Here is a 22,734-nt window from a genome sequence, read left to right as displayed (position 1 = left end):
TTCTTAATCATCTCTTTCTTCCATCTTAAACTGTAGCAATGGACTACCAGACAGAGAGCCTGGAGCCATTGCTACCCTTTCTCTGAGGTACAAACTTCTCTCTCTTTCCACAGGTCCTGTCTAAATATACCCTTTTTCTCTATGGTTACCTTAACCAAAAACCAAACCCATTGCCATCGAGTCGATTCTGACTCATAGCGACCCTGTATGACAGAGTAGAACTGTCCCACAGGGTTTCCAAGAAGCTACTGGTAGATCTGAACTGCCAACCTTTTGGTTAGCAGCTGAGCTCTTAACCACTGCACCACCAGAGCTCCTACCCACCCCATTTTTATTTGTTATTTACCAAGCAGATGGCAGGTCAAAATGGGAAGGAGTCAGGTTACTTGAACACGGATAGAATGACAGGAATTTCCTTGTAACACCCAAAGACTATCCTCTGATATGCCCCCTGTCCCAAATCTGGTCATTGTTTTGCCCAAAATTGCTATGAATAATTCCAAGCACTTAAATAAGCAAAATCACATTTAGTGACATTTTCCAATATGTTCTTGTTCCTGAAAGTTTTCCTTTGAAATTGTCTTTTAAAGATACCGTGTCTTCGTTAGTTTATTATATTTCTGGGAGCTGGAGGTGGCAGTAGCTGCCAGCAGACCACTATTCTCCATTTTCTCTTAGTGAATGTTGGAAACTCATGAAATTGTAGACCATATTTGTGTTTACATATATTCGTACAGGTTTATGAGAGGGTCCATCATTTTCACCAAGGGCTTTCTTGTCATGAAATAAAGAACACCTTTGCTTTCTTTTCGGGTTCATTTAAAAATATCTGTACCACAGGGTTATGGAAGACACATAAGGAGCATTCTTGGGTAAAGGTTAAAGTCAAAATGTTCTTTTCTCTACAACAGTAATCGTCTTGTATCCTTCTGTAGATGAAGTGATTTTTTTTACTTCCTTGTAGCCCAAAAGATTAAGAGCTATTATGCTAGACCAGTGATTCCTGGACCAGCAGCAACAGCATCACCTGGGAATTTGTTAGAAATGCAGATTCATGAGCTTCACCCCAAACCTATGGAATCATGAATTCTGCGGTTGGAGCCCAGCAACCTTCATTTTAAGAAGCCCTCTAGGTGATTCTTAAGCTTTCTCAAGTTTGAGAACCACTATGCTAGGCATAGTGTGGATCATAACAAATTATGGATAACATTGCAAAGAATGGGAATTTCAGAAGACTTAATTGAGCTCATGAGGAACCTGTACATAGATCAAGAGGAGACAGTTGTTTGGACAGAACAAGAGGATACTGCGTGGCTTAAAGTCAGGAAAGGCGTGCATCAGGGTTGTATCCTTTCACCATACTTATTCAATCTGTGTGCTGCAAACATAATCCGAGGAGCCAGACTATATAAAGAAGAATGGGGCATTAGGGTTGGTGGAAGACTCATTCACAACCTGCGTTATGTAGATGACACAACCTTGCTTGCTGACAGTGAAGAGGACTTGAAGTACTTACTGATGAAGATCAAAGACGACAGTCTTCAGTACGGATTGCACCTCAACAGAAAGAAAATAAAAATCCTCACAATTTGACCAATAAGCAACATCATGATAAATGGAGAAAAGATTGAGGTTGTCAAGGATTTCATTTTACTTGGATCCACAATCAACGCCCATGGAAGCAGCAGTCAAGAAATCAAAAGATGCATTGCAGGTAAATCTGCTGCAAAAGACCTCTTTAAAGTGTTGAAAAGCAAAGATGTCACCTTGAAGACTAAGGTGCGCCTGACCCAAGCCATGGTGTTTTCAATTGCATCATATGCATGCAAAAGCTGGATGATGAATAAGGATGACAGAAGAATTGACACCTTTGAATTGTGGTGTTGGCGAAGAATATTGAATATACCATGGACTGCCAGAAGGGCAAACAAATCTGTCTTGAAAGAAGTACAACCAGAATGCTCCTTAGAAGGAAGGACGGCAAGACTACATCTTACGCACTCTGGACATGTTGTCAGGAGAGATCAGTCCCTGGAGAAGGACATCATGCTTGGTAAAGTACAGGGTCAATGAAAAAGAAGAAGACCCTCAACGAGATGGATTGACACAGTGGCTACAACAATGGGCTCAAGCATAACAACGATTGTGGGCATGGTGCAGGACCGGGCAGTGTTTCATTCTGTTGTGCATAGGGTTGCTATGAGTCAGAACCAACTCTATGGCACCTAACAGCAGCGTGCTAGACAAAATGCAGATGCATGATGCAAGCCCATGTGTACAAGTAGAAAACAGACATCTGGGAGAGTAAGGAAGACATCATAGACTCCCAGACTCCATCCTGGGCACCTCTTTGGTCCCCCTTCTCGAGGTTACCATGCCTGTGGGTGGAGGACATCGCTTTTACTCACCACACACAAAAGAACATTGCCCCCCTCTTTTCCACACCTTATCACTAAGTCTTTAAAATCCTGTTTTAAAATGCTCATATCTCCTAGAAGGGTCATCATTTTAATCATGAGTCAGTGGTATCACTTTCCATCTTCTCCCCAGACTAGAAACTTACCTTATCTCCCTAAATATTCTCCTTGCATTTCATCAGTCCCCAAGTTGTATTTGTGATCTCATGAAAATATTCTCTTCTCTTCATCTCATGTCCATTGCCTTGGTTTCCACCACTGTCTTCTCTTGCTCTGGCTGTTATACCATCCTTTTAACTCTACCTTTCTTACCTCTAATTCATCTCTTCACTGACAACAAGATGACCTTACCAAAAGATAAATCTTAAACAGATTAAACATCTTCACAGAATAAAGCCCAAATCCTTAGCTTGGCATACAAGACCCTTCACAATACCACCCCTCCTTTCTATCCAACTATATATATAATTTCATTTTATCATCTCCTCTCTCCTGATCCCATGGACTTCTCATTCTGACCACTCAGCTCTGATGTGTATTCTTATCTTCAGCTTGACTCATGCTCTTCCCTCTGCTTCATATTTCATTCTCCCACTTTTCCCTGTTCAGTTCTTACTCATTCCTCAAGACCCTGCTCAATTATCATCATTCGTGTGATGACATCTACAAACTTTGGGGAACAAAGCTAATTGTTCTGTGTTCCCATGGGGTTATGTTCCACTTTAACATTATCACATGGCATTTGGATTATGTATTTGCATAAGACTCTTCCAGGAGACTGTGGACCCCTTGAAGTGAGGAACTTATCTATATCTTGAGGTTTAGGAATATTTTAAGCCAGAATTTAGGGGAGACTCATCTTTCTGCCAGTTCACAAAAGTAATAAATCAGAAAGTCAAAGAGTCAAACAAACAGAAATCTGACAAAACCAGGCAGAAGGGTTTTTCAGTAAGTCCCTTTGTTTTCTACTCCAGACAACGTTAATAATTAGGTATTACCCATATTGGTTTCCCACTCCCCTGTTGGTGAATTATTGTTGTTTTTTCTGTTAAAGTCTAAACCATATCATAATTTCAAGCAGAAATAAGATATCTCAACAGCCCCTCTACCTTTGTCTGAGACAAACCAAAAATGTTTGTCCATAATAAAGTACAATAAACATGACCTTCCACCACTACTTTTTCTTGGTATGACTCAGCTTTCTCATTTATACTCAAGATGAAAGAATGATGACATCCAACTACATGTTTTCCTTTCTTGCTCACAGCCCTGTGAGACAGCTTTCCACTGTTCTCTAACAGATGTTACAATGTAGCTCCCATGTAAAAATTCTTATGATGTAAAATAATCTATGAAGACAACTCCTTCTCTGTTAAACTTTCTTATCAAAACTTACATATGTTATCTCATGGTCAGGGAAGGGTCTAAGCCTTCCCCAACCTTGCTCTCCTGGCAATAGTTTCCAAATCTGTGTGTTCTTGGATGAAAGAGTATTGTCCCATGGCCAAAGGCCAAGAATGTCCTGGGCCTGCTTTAGCAGGGTAACCTAAGGGTCTCTAGGACATTCTGAACTGAACTGAATGATTTGGGAAGGATTAGTAGGCATACAATGGAAAATTCATGAATTCATTTCTGGCCTCAGCACAGTGAGTTCTAGGGGTGAAGAAACATCCCTTACTATTTTGTCATTTTTCTCATCTATGTCATGTTTCCTTTGGCAGATAAGTCAATGTTACCTACCCTTGTATTAATGTCCACATGCATATTCCTTCTTACTCCTTTTCCTCCCACGTTGAAAAAATGAGTAACTTTGTTTTTTGTTTGTTTTCCCCATCACCATTCACTGTATTCCATGAGAGAAGAAAAGCGAAATAAGGTAAAGTTACTCCTTGGGCACAAAAAATCATTACATTCTCCAGAAGAAGTAATTTGCTCTACTTGGTAGTAGAGAGAAGCTAACCCACCGCAGAACACTGGGGGATCAGACCTAATTATGTCAGCAGGCCACTAGTTAACATCATGACACTAGAACCTTCTTTAACATTCACACTTTACGAATACCTAGAGTTGATTTTAAAGGTAATATATATAATTTAAGCTAAAGAGTGCTCACATACAAATACTGTGGTCCCAACAATCTTGTGAATTGTTTTGGAAATTGTCTTGCTATTTGAAGTGAAAAAATACAGAAATATCTTAGAATTTTCACAATAAATCATGTACTGTAACCAATTGCCTCAGTGTGGGGCTGTTTTGTGATTGTGCAAAGTATTTGGAGGGTTTTTGGGGGGTTGGGAATGGAATAAAGTTGTTTTGCATTTACAGCCTTCATAATTAAAACAAGCCAGAGGAAATTAGCTACATGACTGTTATGATTTCTAGTGTATTATCAAAAATAATTATGGCCCTTTGCCATATGTTCTTGCCTTCTTCTTACATATTGCTGTTGGGTTAAGATGAGACTTGACATCAACTAATTGCTTATTTCTAATATGCAATCTTGAACCACAGTGATTCTCTAGAGGAAAAAAAATAGCTCTGTGACAAAGATATTCAAGAGATTAGAGATTTTTTAACTTTTAACTCTCTGTGTATAAATTAATAAATTGTACATATAAATATAGCCATATGTGTCTTGGTCCATGGGAAGACAATTGCCTATTTTAGGAATAGGAGTGTATTCTCTTTATTTAGAGCCACTAAAAATTGTTAAAGAGATTAGTTCTGACTTGACTGAGGAGGAATAAATAAACTCATACCTAACTGGAAACTGATTCAGTTGCCTGGCCACTCCTTTCAGAGCATCGCAGTGAATTTCTCAAACCAAGTATTTCACAAGTACCTTAATGAGTTAATTATTTTGTTGTATTACACTTAGCTCAAATTAGAAGTCACTTTCATTGTATTTGCGGAGCAGGGTGAAGGGAGGAATGGGAAAAAGTAAAAAGAATATAAATTCAGGCAGATCTGCGCTTTAATCCTGCTTCTTTCACGTACCACATCTGGGATGTAGACAATTCCATCTCTCTAAATCATAGTTTTCGCACTTTGGGGATAAGAGGCCTACCTCACAGAGTTAGTGTAAGGGATTTAGAAAGGGTGTAAATATTAGCTTCCTGCCCCACTTTGTCTCCCTACCCTACCCCCACTTCCCACCATGGCCCTAATAATAAATATGTTTCAGTGTCAGAAAGGCCCATGTTGTCTTTCTCAGATAAGGATAGTTATCTTTAAACAGCTGATTCCTGCACATAAAATGTAGTACAAAACCAAAAGTACCTTCAAAATTGTAAACTTTTCATATGTGGTTGTCTGTATGATTTAAATGTGCAATCTAGAGTTTGATTGTGAAAGCCTTTCAAGATCACCACTGTTGATGATCTTCTAAAAGATGTCTCATATAGGAAATGCTCACCCAAGTATGAGCACTGAAGCAGTATACCAATATACAAAACTATTACCACACAGTACATGTCATTTACATGGATTTAAGGTATATTAATAAAAAAAGAAAACAGCCTGTTTTAGGCTTGTTTTTACCTTCCAATATCAGCATTAGAAAAGCATACCATTCTTTTTTTTTTTTTAGGTTTTATGTACTGAGCCAAAAGGATACCAACATTAAATCACCTCTGAGTTCTTAGCATCTTAATTTTTTTAAAAAACTCTGATGCAGTGTTGCTCTGCCCATCCTTTTTCAGGAGATTGTGTCCTTTAGAACTCACTCCCATATACTTTAAACCAAACCAAACCCGTTGCTGTCGAGTCAATTCTGGCTCAACAACCCTGTAGCAACCCATATACTTTAAAAAAAAAAAAAAAGAATTTTTTTTTTTTTTTTTTTAGGAATGCCTAAAAGGATGTATTTTAGGTGGAATTCGCCTATGTTTATATGCAGCTTTGGTTTCAATGTTCTTACCTTGTCATTCTAACTTATTTGGCAGTAAGGGATGTGTGTGTGTGTGTGTGTGTAAGGGATGTGTGTGTGTGTGTGTGCGCGCGCTTGAAACACAGCATATATAATGTTTTTCTTACTCCTGGGGGAATGAAACTTAAAATAGCATTTCTATCTTTAAAATGATTTTGTGAATACTTATCATTTCCCTGAATTCTACCTTCCAAGGGTAGGGCAAGAGAAGGATGAAATCGAGTCACACATGCAGCTATTTTTGTAATTTATAAGCACTCGATGATCGTAGTTTCCCATCTCCTTATTTCCTCCCTGTGTCTGGAGCCGCCATCGTAGTCTGTTCATCACTGACTGGGGCTGCCTGTCAACTAGAGTTCCTGCCTCCGTTCTTTTCTTGCCTCTCCCATTTACCCTGAAAACTGACCTCTAAATAATCATTCTCAAATAATTTTTAAAAAATATTTTGTGCCTTCACACAGGGAGCTACAATAGAATCTTATCCTTATAGAATCAGATTTAGTCTCCAGATTGCATTCAAAACTCAGTGGCCACTCTGTACACTTTAAACCTCATCTTTTGACCCTCCTCAGCAGTTTCCTTTTAGCTCCCACCCACAGCTCTGGCTGCCATCTCTGTGAATGCCCTCATGTCTTCTCTGCTAGCAGACTTGGAGTCATGGCGGAAGATGAGAGTGAGCAAAGGAAAACAACTTAATAAAGGCCCATAGTAGGTCAGGCATTGGGTTAGGTACTTAGTGGCTCTACCCACATCGCCTCATCTAATTTGCCAAAACCTTCAAGATGGCTATTTTTAGCCTTATATATGGATTAAAAAAAAAAGGCTTTGAAAAATTTTATAATTTGTTGTTATTGAGGCAAGTTAGAACCTAACAGCTCTTATGATACCAGCAACTTTTATGAGGCAGGGCTCTTTCCACTGTGCCATGCTTTATCACAATCTATATCAATTACCCCAACCTCTCTAGACTTTAAAAATATAATCATGTGTTTCAGGGGACTTCTAGGCCAATTGGCATAACAAAGTTTAATAAGAAAATGTTCTGCATTCCACTTTGGTGAGTGGTGTCTGGGGTCTTAAAAGCTAGCAAGCGGCCATCTAAGATACATCAATTGGTCCCAACCTACCTGGAGCAAAGAGGAATGAAGAACACCAAAGACACAAGGAAAATATTAGCCCAAGAGACAGAAAGGGCCACATAAACCAGACATTCCATCAGCCTGAGACCAGAAGAACTAGATGGTGCCCAGCTACCACTAATGACCCCCCAGACAGGGAACACAACAGAGGGCCCCCGATTGGAGCAGGAGAAAAGTGGGATACAGAACTCAAATTCTAGTAAAAAGACTAGACTTAATTGTCTGACTGAGACTGAAGGGCCCCCAGAAGACATTGTCCCCAGACTCTCTGTAGCCCAGAACTGAAACCATTCCTGAAGCCAATTCTTCAGACAAAGATTAGACTGGACTATATGACATAAAATGATACTCATGAAGAGAGTGCTTCTTAGCTCAAGTAGATAAAAAAAATACACGAGACTAAATGGGCAGTACCTGTCTGGAGGCTAGATGAGAAGACAAAAATGGACAGGAGCTGGTTGAATGGACACAGGAAATCTGGGCGGAAAGGAGGAGTGTCCTGTCACATTATAGGGAGAGCAACTAGGGTCACATAATAATGTGTGTATACATTTTTGTATGAGAAATTAACTTGAACTGTAAACTTTCACTTAAAGCACAATAAAAATAAATAAAATGTAATCATGCCTTTATGCAGTCTTTAGATATGTGGACTCGTATAACTGTTCCTCAACAGCATCCTCATCTAGAGTATAAGCCCTAAGCATAAACCAAACATTAAAAAGTCACCTCCCCATCCCAGTCCTTCTATGATCCCTCATCTCCCTTCAGCTACACTCCATAGCCCAACTTTTCAGTGGTCCTGTGTGTTCAGTCAGCCTCCTTAAGTCTTCTTACTCTTATGTCTGCTTCCACGTCTTCTCTGAAAGTGTTCTTATGAAGGTCACCATTTGGTCCTTGTTACCAATTCCAATGGACAATATTCTAATGTTGCCAACCTCGCATCAGTGTTTGACACAGTTGACCACTCTCTCCTCCTTAAAACCCCTTCTCCCCTCTTAGCTACCATGACACCATAATTTCCTAGTTTTCCTCCTACTTCTCTGGCTGTTCCTCTTCTGTTTCCTTGGCCAGGTTGTCCACTCTCACCCAACCTCTGAATGTTGGTGGTTCCCAAGACATGGCCTAGGGCCTTTTTTCTTCTTCCTCTTCTCTCTCCCTAAGTAAGCTTGCCTACTGCTATCATCTTAGATACCATCAGTAAACTGAATAATCCCAAATTCATATAACTAGCCCAGAACTCCCCTCTGAGTTTCACACTTGTATATCCAGCTGTCTAATTTAAATCTCCAACTGAATGTCTCTCACAGCCATTTTAAACCTAACATGTTGAAAATAGAATGCCAAACTAAATCTTCCCCCATTTTTCACCATCTCAGTAAATGGTACTACCATCCATCTGTTGTTCAAGTTAGAAAACTGGGAATCTTCCTTGCACTATCCCCCTCCTTTGATTCCATTGTCCAAATCTTTAGTATGTGTGAGAAAGTTAACATCCAAGTTATATCTCAAGTCAGTGCACATCTCTCCATCTGCAATCACCCTAGTCCAGGCCACCATTTTTTCTTGCCTGGGTTACCAGCCTTGGCCTCTAACTGATTTTTTCTGTTTCCTCTTGTCTTCCTTAATTTCCACAAAGTAATAGAGTGATTTTTAAAGCCTGAATCAGATCATTCCACTACCTTGCTTTAAAAGCTTCAATTGTTTCCCACTACACTTGAAATAAAATGCAAACTCCTTATTATGGGACTTCAAGGCCCCACATTATCTGGGGCCTCGCTTACCTCATCTTCAGTCACATTTCCTCCTTGCTTAGTAAATTCTAGCCAAGATCTTTCCCACAATACAGCTGATACAAAGGCCCTCCTGTTTGCTTGGGAGAATTCTGTGCCCTTTGCTGTCCTATAGCTGGTTTCTTCTCATCTTTCAAAACTCAGCTAACATTAAACCTTCTTACATAGGCCTTTCTTGACTACCATAACAAGAGCACCCCCACCACCATCACTCACACACCCACACCCACATACACACCCACCACTATTCTCATCATAGCCCCTCATTTGTTGCCTTTGATCATTTTCTTAATTTATTATACACATGTGTTTGTTCACCTGTTTACTGTATTTCTCCTCCACCATCCTATTATGCTATGAAGTCAAAGAGGACAGAAGTCTTTTTCTTTTCTTTTTTTTTTTTTTTTACCACTTTAGCCCTGGCTCCTAACATAATAAATATTGATGGAAGGAAGGAAGGCATGAAGGTGGGTGGAGGGGAGAAAGGGGAAGGGAGAAAGGAAGGAAGAAATGAACTAGTGAAAGGGCTGGAACTCACTTTCACTACATTATATGTATTCCCATAGCTTCTAGCAAAATATTAGACATATAATAGGCACTTAATGTGTGTTCATGTTTTGAATAACCATGTAGAGAATTTTTTCAAGGTGACAAAAAGAAACTAAGAAAAACAAAATGCAGTAAAGACACCATTCATCTCGCTTCCAACCTAATGCTTCTTAAATGAACTCTTCGATTTTAAAAAGTAATTTTAAGAATAGAGTAAACCAGAGGGTCAGAGGAGGAAAGAAAGCATCACGTGTTTCTGGAGTTTGAAATTGCTTAAGGCAGTCTGACAAATGGGATTTTGCTCAGTTTCCTCCGGGGGTAATCCACCCTAGGCCAGACATTTTTAAAGATTAGATTTTGAAATAAAGCTTTGCACCTGGGAATGTACTGAGGTAGGAGAGCATATTCCTTCTCTCCACTGTTCTAGTGCTTAAGTGTGAGATTTTTCGAATGAGATATGAAAGCAAAGACAACAAACCCTGCAGGATAATAGTCTCTGAGGACCTTAATAACGGCCATTTTTAAAGCAAAGCCTGTGGACTCCTAAATCCACAGCTGCTCGTTTAAGATGCATTGCTATGCAGTGGACCTAAAAACACACTCCTTATCTACCTGCAGCAACCAGGCTCCAAGACAAATGACAGTCCTCAAATGAACTCTTGTTTCTCTTGGGATGACAACTCTGCTGCTTTTAAAAGTATTGCAATGGCCACATACAGAATAGAAAAAACAGTCACACCCACTGTGAATCTGTACCCACCTGCATTTTCGGAGCTAGTTAGGAACCTCTGGTGGTTAGATGATGAGACAGTGAGTCCAATTCCTTTTTCTGTGTGCTCCTCAAAAAAATCCTTGAGGAAGGATAATTTTGTTTCGTTAGTTTTAATTTCTAATTCGTAACAGGCTTATACTTTTGTAAAATACAGTTAAAAAATGAGTTACTGAAAAAGAAAATTTAAAAAACCAGACCTATAAAATGTAAACCCGTACTTCCTGTTATTAATTAAAAAAAAGTTTCAGGAGCCCTGGTTGTACAGTGGTTAAGCATTCAGCTGCCAACCAAAATGTTGGTAGTTCGAATCCACCAGCCGCTCCTTGGAAACCCTGTGGGGCAGTTCTACTCTGTCCTATCAGGTCGCTATGAGTTGGGATTGACTCCACAGCAACAGGTTTTTGGTATAAAAATTTCTAAAGATTTACTCTCAATTTCTAGTCTCATAATGGAGTGTGTGTGTGTGCGTGTGTGTGTACTCTAAAGCCTCAACTATTTAGAAACCACATTCACTGAGTCATTTTGGATAGCCAAGTTTTCTCAATAGCTAAGGGAGCTTTACTTTCTTATGTTTGTTTTTGTTTTGTTTGACTTCTTTGAAGCAGCAACACCTGTTCAGAGTAACAGCGTTGGATAAAAGTCATAATAAGGGGTTTTACTTACACTACTTCCTTGTTAAGCAGAGTTTACTGCACATAAATCTGCTTTTTCTGGCTAATCCCGCATCGACATTATTAGCATTAATTATTTTGCTTTGTTGTAAAGCTGGACGATGCCTTCAAGGGCTGTTACCACACTGTTAATCTCCACACTGTGTGGCCCTGGTCAACAATGCATGCCTGAGGCTCCTTTTCCACCTTTCTGGTTCTTGGCCAGGTGTCACTTCTTGCTATGGTTAGCTTAGCCCATAAGGATAACTTCTCTCCTACTTCGCATCTTTTCTTTCTGCCCTTTGGAGTTCTTGGAAATCACATTATCATTTATTTTTTTCTTATCAAGCTTATTTGAATTAGCTAAAACTTGTGGGCGAATATAAACAAATGACTGTATCATTATTCACATATTAGCCATGTTCAGAAAGGATTAGAAATGGTGTTTCTATGACGAAATTTGTTGGGAGATTTGGTCGCTTATTTTTATTCTTTCTACATCATTTTATTGCTTACTTTTAACTCTCAGCTGTATTCAGGATAGAGAGGCTATCATTTGCAGAATTTGTGTGTGTGTTTGACAAGTAATTCTGTATATATAAGAAAGAAAATATGTGGATATTGTTATCTTTGATATTTTGGAATAGTATCACAACCACTTGTGTGGATAACATAAAGAAGGTTACAACACTAATTCCTGGTATCTCCTTTCTTTTTCTTCTAGTAAAAATTTTGTAACTTTTCTTATTCTTCCTCAGTTGACTTATTATTTATGAACACCATAGATTATTCTGGATCATTCTACACATTGAATGAGATAGTATATATTTAATATTCAATAATCCTGGCTTTGTACTTTATAAATTTTATTCTCAATGGCTTTTAAAAGAAGGCCTCTATCCTACTTCAGTTAAGGAACTGGACTACATTCTATCTATTTCTTCCTAACATGCATTGTCCATTCCAATCAAGCTGTGCAAATCATCGTCCCTGCTCATAAACCGAACTCATTCCTACCTTTATGCCACTGACAGGCTCTTCCTTCCACCTGGAATACCCTCTTCCCTTCACCTCTCTCAATCCTATCCATCCTTCAAAGCTCAAACCAAGGCCTATGACTTTGCGAAGGCTATTTCTACCACTTGATTTCCACATTGATTCTCTCACAATACTAAGGCTTACATTAACTATTATTTATTAAAGGCATATTATGTGCTGGACATTGTTCAAAGATTTTTACAAAAGTTATTCTATGTAATATTCAAAACAACCCAGCAGGTAGGTATTGCTATCACATATTTAGTGAACACAAAGAGATTAAAGACTTTTTAAAGTCATATGGCTAATAAGAGAAACAGAAGGGGGAGACTCAAACCTATGTCTATTTAACTCTGCTTTGCCATTCGTTTTTCCTGGAGAGTGAGAAAGGGGGCTTATAACAGGGGGAGGCCAGACTCTCAGAGAAGGAGGAAGTATGGAATTTGAAAAAGCCCTCCAGGAAAAAGAATACCCCCAATATCTAAAACCTCTGCACTGTGCCATCTTGATTTTCTCATATCCAAACTTTCTTGGTACCCAGCTAAAATGTGTTCCGTAATTGTACCGAACTTTGGGCTATATTTTTCCTTTTGGGGGTGGGGGAGGCTACATACTATTTTCTATTTGTGCCCATTTTCTCCATTATTTTGTGTTCTCTCTTGTGTATTGGATGTATCTCTGTCCACCGCTTCAGATCTGTTCGACAGTCTCCTTGTTGATGAGACCATAAAATTAGTCTTTGTATACTGAAAGCAACACTGTTCAGCACTGCCTAACGGTAGTGTTACATTTACTAAAATTTAGGTGGAATTATTATTAATAAGAAACAAATGCCCCCAGCAAACTAAAATTCGAAGGTAATATAGCCTGGTGGTAAAGAGCTCAACTTCCTGAGTTTGAAATCCGAGTACATTGGTTATTAGCTACGTAACCTTGGACATTTTACTTAACCTGTCTGTAATTTCATTGTTTTATCTGTAAAATGAATATAATAATAACACCTACCCTAGAGGGTTGTTGAAAGGATTAAATAGGTTCGTGTAAATACGGTGCTTTGGACAGCGCCTCATGTATAAGTCTTACATATGTTGTTGCTGTTACTGCTACTACTATTGTTTTTGTTGTTACGTAACAAATACCTTTTTATTTCCTGTGTATTAGTTACCGTTCTTTCCAAAGAACACAACCACAGAAAGAAGAGGATAATTCGATAGAACATACAGTGAATGCAGTTGCTAAGGCTTGGGAGTGAACTTTTCTGGTTACGTCAAAGGTGAAATGAAACTACTTAAAACTATGAAAATTACACTTTGGTTCAGATTGGTTACCCTGTGTTTTCAATACCAACCTCCTGCTTTTCTGTAGGCCCTAAGTCTAAGGTGTAGTCTGAAGACAAATACCATTAAGGTACTGGTACCGCCGAATCCATTCTAACTCAAGGAGACCACATGTATACCATCATGGTAGTTCCTTCCTACCTGTCCTATGGATGTCTCCTGACCACCTAGAATTCACACTGCCTATTTTTACTGAGAAATCTTCACTACGTATGGCAACCTTCTAAAGAGAGCCCTGTGTTACTCACCGATACTCACCTCCATTTCAGGGCAATCTACCTTAGTCCTATAGCTTGATTAATTTCCTACAAGCCTGCCATCCCTAAGGAACACAATGTTTATGCTGGTGAGTTCACGTTCAAGCCATTACATTACCATTGCCAATAGCTTGCATGGCTCTAGAAGAGGTGAATTACTGTTGGAAGAATTTCTGGTCTGGCAAACCAAACCAAACCAACTGCTATCGAGTCGATTCCAACTCATAGTGACCCTATAGGACAGAGTAGAACTGCCCTATAGGGTTTCCAAGGAGCACCTGGTATATTTGAACTGCAGACCTATTGTTTAGCAGCTGTAGCACTTAACTACTACACCACCAGAGTTTCCATTTTGTAGTAAGGAGACCTTTTTTCAGTGCAACAGTGTTTGCTCACAGGTGGTCCTGGATGCCCAATTGTAAAATGAGAAGTGAAAAGGGTAGTCAGAATTTCATAGTTCATGCGGATGTTTGAGCAGGAATAAGATATTCATTCGGTCCCATCAAAACAAATCAATCCATGTGGGTAAATTTTTTTTTATCAAAACCAGAAGTGCTGTCTTTCAATATACTTTTCCCTCAAGAGTTGTTTTCCCTCTTGTTAGTAGTATCCTTGGTCAGCTCCAATAGCTACTGTATCTCACACCTAATCTGTATAGCAAATGGGGAGGCAGAGATAGTTCAAGGTCTACAGTCAAGAGACCTGCATCTATTTTTCACTTACTAGATATGAGACTTCATGCAAGTCAGTTAAATATCTTAGGCTTAGTGTTCTCATTTGTAAAACAGAGAGAATATGCTGTGCTTCGTGGGGCCAGGGGGAGAAATAACTAAAGTGGTACATATGTGTTTTGTATACTTCAAAGCCCATAACTGTACATGTGTCATTTGTTCTAAACCATCATCATGACCTAGAGAAGTACTACTGGGTTAAGAGTTACCTTCCTGCCAATACTAAGATGTTACTTCAGCTACCTGTGAATTTCTAAGGGGAAAGGTTTTTTTTTCCCATCTATGACGTTTGGTAGGAAATTCTTACGAATATTTAGTTGGTAATGTGAATTTTTTTTAATGTGAATGAAATAAAAAGTGCACAGTAGATTTTAGATAAACATGTCTCTTGCATTTGTCATATTTCTCATGATGCTAAGACTAGACACATAATCGGCTCTCAATAAATACTTGTTTATCGATTTTATATTCATTGCCTTTTTGATGATACAACCAAGTTGTTTATATGCAGTGTAATGTACATAGCAAGGATGAAAAAATTAGCAAATTAATGAATCAACATCCTATCTAGCTTGGGAAGACCTCTCACTGATTCAACAAAGAAAATGTTGATGTCTTCATGATATGCATATTCTTGTGGAACTATTGATTGTGCCTGGGTCTCTGCTATACATGCAGTATATAAAAATTCAAGTGTATAATCAGGTATATGCATATTGTTTCATAAACCTTATTATCTTGAACAGCTAAACATTTGGCTTTAATCCCCTAAGTGTATACTCTGGGGCAAAGTTATAAGTAGTGTACAAATCAAATGCAAAAAGAAGAAAATTAAATAAAGTAAAAGAAAAGGGAATCATGTGGATAACTGGGATCTGATTGTTCTTTAGTCCCGTATGTATTGTTCAGATAAGTTACTTCCCTTTTCTCTTTTGCTGAAGAAGTGGCTGTTTTTCCAAGTAGTTACACAAGCATCAAATGTGTATTTGACCAAACTCCAACATGCAAGAAGCCCAATCAATACTAGATTTCCACCACATATGATAGTTTCAAAACCAGGTTATATCCTTTCTGAGAAAGCTGTTTTTTGACAGGATAGAGAGAGACGCTACTCAATCTGTTTTAGTATTTCCATTCTTTCAGCTTCGGACGTGGTTCTATCTGTATTCTCCCTCCTGTCTTCCAGTCAAAGAGACTGGGACAGAATCCTCTTTAGAGTTCATCAGTGACACTTCGGCTGCCAAAAATAGTGACAGGAAACATTCATTGTCCATCAACCTCACTTCTGCAACACTCAAAACTCTGCAGCTAGGAGGCTGTGACTGAAAACACAAACCAGTTCTTCAGGATTCTAACATGTTATTGCTGCCACTTTCCCTCTAACTTTAGAAGAGTAATTTAATTCAATTTTAGAAAGAGAGGGAGAGAGAGGAAAAAAAAACTTTTCTAGTTACACAGATCAATCCAATTGTTCAGAGGTTCAGAATGAATTTTGAAACTTGTTGAACAGAAGCATACAAATCTGTAAGAGCAAGTCAGATAATGTACAAAGCCGCCATTCATTGTGTAGGCAGAAAGGAATGCTGGGACCCGGCAGCTCTCTAAGGAATGTTCCTTTGGCTTTGACTGTTCTGCTGGGAACAAGGAGAGAAACACATATATAAAATGAATTTATAATGTCTCTGGCTTATAATGGCAAAATGATAAGAAAAGTTGGCTGTTTAATATAAACTGTCAGTTGCATATTCCAGGCCTCCTCTTTTTGAGATCCCTCCCACATCCACTGGCCTGGCTACCGTTTAGTGAGGAGTACAAAGTCGCTGTTTATTATTATTGACTGGTGAGGCCTGTGCTCCGAAATTCATTCTGTCAACAGAATGTAAGCAAAGTTGGCATTTTAAAGCAGGGCACTTTCAGTCGCTGGGTTTTCTCAAGATTGCTATGCAACAGGATCAGTGCTGTAGTCCCCGGTTCAAGCTGAAAATGTTACACAGGAAGACATACCATGTAAAGGTCAGATTCTTCTACTATGATAATTTTCTTGATCTGTGTATATACAAATGAGATTGAATGCATAACCTATGGACTTTCAAGGTCCTATGGACTTTGTACTTGCCAAGCCTGAAAATTTGATGGTGTTTTCCGTGGGAAGTCTTACTAATAAATGTATGATGATGTAATATCAAGGTAAACTTGATGTGTATTGTCCAGAAGATTCTTTCCTGTAATAGAATCCCATTATTGTGCTGGTGCTCTACACTAAGCACCACTTTGTTAGTTTCGCCATGCTTTTATACTCAGAGGCAACTCTACAGATGTGCATAGAACCTATGTACCTAGGAAATGCGACTTGACTCATAATGCAATAAAATGATTGACATAGAGAGATGCTTTATTGTGGAATATTTCTCCATATCAATTTCATAAAATGTTTTATCCATGGAATAGCAACTATAATTTCTGAGATTTGTAGTTATAAATAGATTACTTTCCAATCCATAATGACGAGGAGTAAGTTTGATGTCCATTTTCGTTTGGGATGTGTCTTCTTGTCAGTTGGCCTAATTGAAATGTCTTTTGAACTAATCCTTTTATTTGAGCAGTTCTCCAAATTCACCTTCAAAACTGGTCACTTTTGTTTGATAATTACTCATATTTTCTGTGTTTCCTGTCCTCTAGGACCTCCAAGGAGAAATCGAAGCTCACACAGATATCTATCACAACCTGGATGAAAATGGCCAAAAAATCCTGCGATCCCTAGAAGGTTCAGATGAAGCAGCCTTGTTACAAAGACGTTTGGATACCATGAACTTCAAGTGGAGTGAACTGCGAAAAAAGTCTCTCAACATCAGGTAGGAAAAGATCAGGGCAAAAAAGCCAGAAAGGAATGAAAATGGCAAAATTTTCCTAGCACAAGTAGCTAATGTCTCATATGTTTATGAAAATCACCCAATTTCAGAATGATTCATTTTATTTTGAATAAATGAATCATTCGTTTGCTTGGTATGGAGATGATACTTGAGGGTTCAGATTAGATTAAAATGGTGATGTTTTATAACCATAGGAGAGATGCATATTAAGACATTAGAGTGAATTTAAATGAGGAGCAGAGTATACTAATTTCATCAAGTTCCCTCGGCTTTTCACAGGGTTATAGAAAAAGTGATCAAATTAATGTATGTTTATTTGGAAATTCTTTCTTTGGCTTTCCTCTAAATGAATAACAGAGGACATCCTTTAAATACTAATAACACAGTATAATTAATTAACAGCTTAGAGAAGACCTCCATAACTCCTGCAGCTAAGGAGAGAGTATAGACATTTCTTGTCTTTACCTTCCTCTTAGATTTTGTTAAAACACATCCTCTGTAGACTAAGCCGTTAGCTGCTCTATACTCATCTACTTTGTACTTTGCCCCTTTCTATACATCAGCTTTCTTTTGAGAACTTAATGTATGCATCTTGGCCTCGTGAGGAAGACTAGGAAACGCTCTTGCTATACCCATTTTGTAATAGTTCGTGATGGCACAAGAGAGCAGAGATAGTAATTGAAATGTTCATTGTTGCCTAAATGACCTAGGAAATATTAGGAGTAGAAGTCAGGCTTCATGCTTTCTATTCAATGGAAATATCACTTCTCTTTGTAAAAACGTGTAGTGCTTTCTTCTGTATCTAGAGGAGGTGGTAGTGGACAAATGGAATTAATAATAGTTATAAGGGAATGAACTAAATGTTGGGAGTAGTTACTTCTAGGTAGTAAGATTACAGGAGAAAGATTTTTTTTTCTTGTTTATATTTTTTCTGAATTTCCCACAATTACAACACAGAGCATGTTTACTTCTATAATGAGGAACAAATATAACTGAACCTGCATTAATTCAAAAACCATCATTATAAAAGTCTGCACTTAATATGAAATAATAGTAATGATAGTAGCTAACATCTGGTACATCTACATACCATGCCATGTTGTACCTGTTGCCATCAAGTTGATTCTGACTCCTAGAGACCCAACAGGACAGAGTAGAACTGCCCCATAGGGTTTCCAAGGATCAGCTGGTGGATTCGAACCACTAACCTTTTGGTTAACAGCTGAGCTCTTAACCACTATGCCACCAGGGCTCCATGCCATGTTATAAGCACTTTATATTCATTAACTTATTTAGTATTTTCAGCAACTCTAAGAGGTAAAGTATTATTATCCTCTTTTTATATGTAAAGAAACTGAGGCACAGAGAGGTTAAATAACTTGCCCAAAATCACATAGTTAGAAAGATCTGAACCCAGTGAGTCTGGCTCCAGAGTCTGAGCTTCAAACCAGCATTTTCTATCGTAACATATAAAAGAAAGAAGAAAAGGGCACATAGTAAGTCATAAGATGAAATAGGAGTAGAATAGGATTTTTTTATTTATAAATTTTTTTCCGGGTTTGCCCCTCAGCTTCCAAGACACTCATTTTTATCTCCCTATTTTATCCATGAATTTTGTATCGATGTGTTGGTGATGAGTCGGGGCAGCACTGGGCAATGGCATTTTCAAAGATAGGGAGGCTCCGTTAGCTGTCTACAGCTTAAACTCTAAGAGGGGTCAGTGTATGTAATGACAAAGGCCACTTTCATAACATCTGTCATTAAAAAGGAATGAAACATGTGAGATGGGAAAGATATTGGTAAGTAAAGTAAAGAAAAGAAAGTGATTCTTTTTTGTCAGAAAGAGAAAGAAAAGTGCTAGAGCTGTTCAGAACATCACTCAGTGCCTTCTCTCTCCTTCATGTGAACTTGATGAAATAAAAGGAGAATTGAAAGCGGCAAACAGCATGTCAGCCAAAATATGGACTCTTCATTCTCAGCAATTTCCCATATGCCAGCTACTGCAGTTTAATTCTTGCTGTCATTAATCAAGTAAAAATAGTTACCTTAGCTTATCTAAGGTGCTGCAAATTCTAGAATGTAAATATTCAGATCAATGGTTTTGGCCTTTACATAAGCCTCTCTAATAATACAGGATGTGTTATAAGCACTCTGTTATAAAAAGCAAAGAAGTAATTCTTCACATCAAAGCAATTTCGTTTATTTCCTGACACTTGGTGGAAATGAGGGGATCAGTCAATCCATAGTGAATGGCAGCGTTCAGTTGAGAGCAGTACAGTAGAGGTAGCAGCTTGGGATGATGAAGAAATAGGATAGATGAACTCTGGAAGAACCCTTAGTGGTGCTTATCAGCTTGCATTGCAAATCTAGTCAGTTCCTCCGTTGGAGTTATTTTTAGTGAAAAGCTACCACATTTAAAAAATAACCCCAGAGAAACCCTGAAAAAAATAGCCCTGTGTTTGCCCAAGCTATATTATACTAAAAATTTACAGTTGGTTCATTGTTTCATGAGGGATTCTGAAGCCACTTCCGTATTTCAAAAAAGAAGTTAGTGCTTAATTCGCTGAGGTATCCATTTTTAATGCAAAACAAAAAAATTGTGTTTGAGCCCAAATGATTCTGAATTTTCCCTTTGTGTTCCATTGGTTCACAAGAGTTGGCCAGCCTTGTGTTTCTACATCCAAGCCCATATCATGTCCTTTTCTCTCAATGTGTTTTCCTTCTGCCCTTTACAATTACAGTTCGTATTCAACTCTTCATCATGTCATGCCATATTGAGGATTTATCTTTGTTCTTTTACATATTTAGACCATCTATTTCACATTTACAAGAATACTTTTCCTTGGACATTGTTTCTATCACATTCCTGTTTTGTTCAAGAACTTCAAACTTGTTGGTATCCATATATCCACTCATTCATTCATTTATTTGTTCATTCAACACATATTTATTGGGCACCTACTATTAGGCACTCTTTTAGGCACTGGGGGTGCAGCAGTGAAAAAAAATAAATAGCTGAGCAACAAAAACAACAAAAAAAGTCCCTGCTCTCATGGAGTTGATTTTAGTCACTAGAATCTAGTGGGAACTCCATTCTCTAACAACTATGCCTAATGAGTCCCTGATAAACTCCTTCCCTTTTCTGTCTTTCCTCAGCTCTTTCTCACCAAGCAGCATTCTAGTTATCGCCAGCATGGATACTCTGAGCCAAGTAGATTCTGCTTTCTAACCCCAGTCATCCTTCTCCAAGGCTTTCCTCACTTTCCCATACGAGCATGCACATTTGCTGGTCCTCACACTTTGAACCTTGTCCCTCCTCTCATTCTCTAAAATTTAACTCAAATTCTGTAATGGCTGTTTCCTTCTCTGACTGTTCCTTCACCAACTATTCCCTTCACTATTCTAATTTACACTTGAAGGCAAGTTCTGAGTTGTTTCATAGGGCTGTGCTTGCTGCCTCCAGCGAAATTAGATGAACACGAAAACTTCAAGCGCTAAATGAGTCAGTGAAGAAGAGGAGAAGGAGCCCTGGCCCAGCAGTTGGGAGACCTAGTTTCTCCTCTGGCTCCGTTACTGACAATCTAGCATATAATCTTGAACATGTCATTTAACTGCTTCAGACTTTAATTGTCTCCCTTGCTGAAATTAGGAGGTTTGAACAGAGAAATAAGTGGTCTCTACAAAAAAAAAAATTTTTTTTTGTACAAGTTCCTGTAAAATTCTAAATATTCTATTATTTTAATTCTGCAATCACTCTTTATGAAACTGGGAAAATTATTGAACTTTTCTTCCTTGGTTTTCTTATATTGAAAAAGAACTGATTAATTTAAAAGAGATGGTGTTAAAAAAAAAGTTAGAACGTCTTTGAAAGAAAAGTATACTGTAACTGGAATTGTATACTGCTCTCTCATAATTTAGTTGAAGGAAATACATACCATCCATTCCACATGCATTATCACATCCCAGTTTATTCAAGAGGTATCAGAGGAAGTAAATAGACAGTAGTAGTTAAATGCCAGCAAGCAAAAGAAAAGATTAATGCGTTTAAATGGGAGAAAAATAAAGTGATTTTTTTTTTTTACTTACATGTATACACAAACACACAGTTGGGAATGGCAATATTCCACATCAGGATGGTGAATAGTCAAAGAAAATGTTTCTTATTCTAAAATACTCCAGATCCACAAACCTTGCATTTTTTTATTTTCAAAATCTTAATAATTAGAGATGTGATGAAGGGAAATTTTTTTTTACATAAGAAATATAAAGATTTCAATTTACTCTGCTACCATAGCATCAACTTTCCAGATTATTGTATGTAGTGTTGCCTATGAGAATCACATAATTTGTTTTGTCAACATACTTTCAACAAAATTTACATTCTGTAAGATTTTTCAACTTTGGGAGAAATTTTGTAAATGTTATATAAAACATTCACATTTAGGAAATTTTGATTATTAATTTGAGAAGAGAGAACACTAACATCATACAGTCCACAGCAGCAATAAATCTCTTTGGGAATACTTGGTATTAGTAGTTAGAATAAAAAAAAAAGAGAGTTTTTTTGTTTTTTGTTTTCGGTAATGGAAAACAAAGAAAGAGACAAAGGAAACAGAGTCTTCCTACCTTTGGGAGAAAAATGCATTGGATGTTGAGTATCTCTGGCCTTCTTTGTCTCACTCTTGGAAGGTTAATTGTTTTTGAAAGTTGGACTTCATGACCTGTCTGAAAAATTTCTTTTTTCTTCTCTTTGGGCTTAATTCTCTCTCTTTATTTAAAGCCCCATAGCTCTCACTTTATTTCTCTGGCTCCTTATTATTTCTGCATGTGTACCTTTTCTTTCTGTGTGCTGAAGTGCTATTTTATTACACATGGGTACCCAGTATATACAAGGCTATACCTTTAGTTTTATAAAGGCAGTCAAAATGAAAAATGAATTCAATATAGTACATTTTGCTTTAAGAATACAAGCCTTTCAGAGTAAAGTTTTATTAAAGATTTCAAAGTAAGCATCAACCAAATCACACTTGAAATATCTGTGTCTGGAGAAATAACAATCACTTTAGCAGCCCCTCTAATTCTTAGAGTCCTGACATTGAAGTGTTCCTTAAAGACCGAGCAAAATATCCCCACCTACCTAAAGGTTCTGCGTTTTACCTAAACCCTACAAAGTGTAGAAATTATCTGTTTATTAAAGATCAGCACTTGCTTTGTTGAAATCTACTAGCCCTAAGCCCTTGTCTTCACTAATAA

At 37.9% G+C, this 22,734-nt stretch overlaps 1 protein-coding gene across 1 annotated transcript in view; it reads left to right on the top strand.

Moving 5' to 3' along the window:
• DMD (dystrophin) overlaps positions 1 to 22,734 on the top strand; it is a 1,889,362-nt gene that overhangs the window by 1,463,095 nt on the left and 403,533 nt on the right. Inside the window, exon 51 of the mRNA XM_010599731.3 lies at positions 17,291 to 17,463. Coding sequence (XP_010598033.2) covers positions 17,291 to 17,463 — 173 coding nt within the window. The remainder of the gene's footprint in view (positions 1 to 17,290; positions 17,464 to 22,734) is intronic.

Source organism: Loxodonta africana, chromosome X (assembly GCF_030014295.1).
Source record: "Loxodonta africana isolate mLoxAfr1 chromosome X, mLoxAfr1.hap2, whole genome shotgun sequence".
NCBI classification, from domain to species: Eukaryota; Metazoa; Chordata; class Mammalia; order Proboscidea; family Elephantidae; genus Loxodonta; species Loxodonta africana.
Note: the sequence above shows the minus strand (reverse complement) of the source record. Positions and strands in the feature narration are given on the sequence as shown.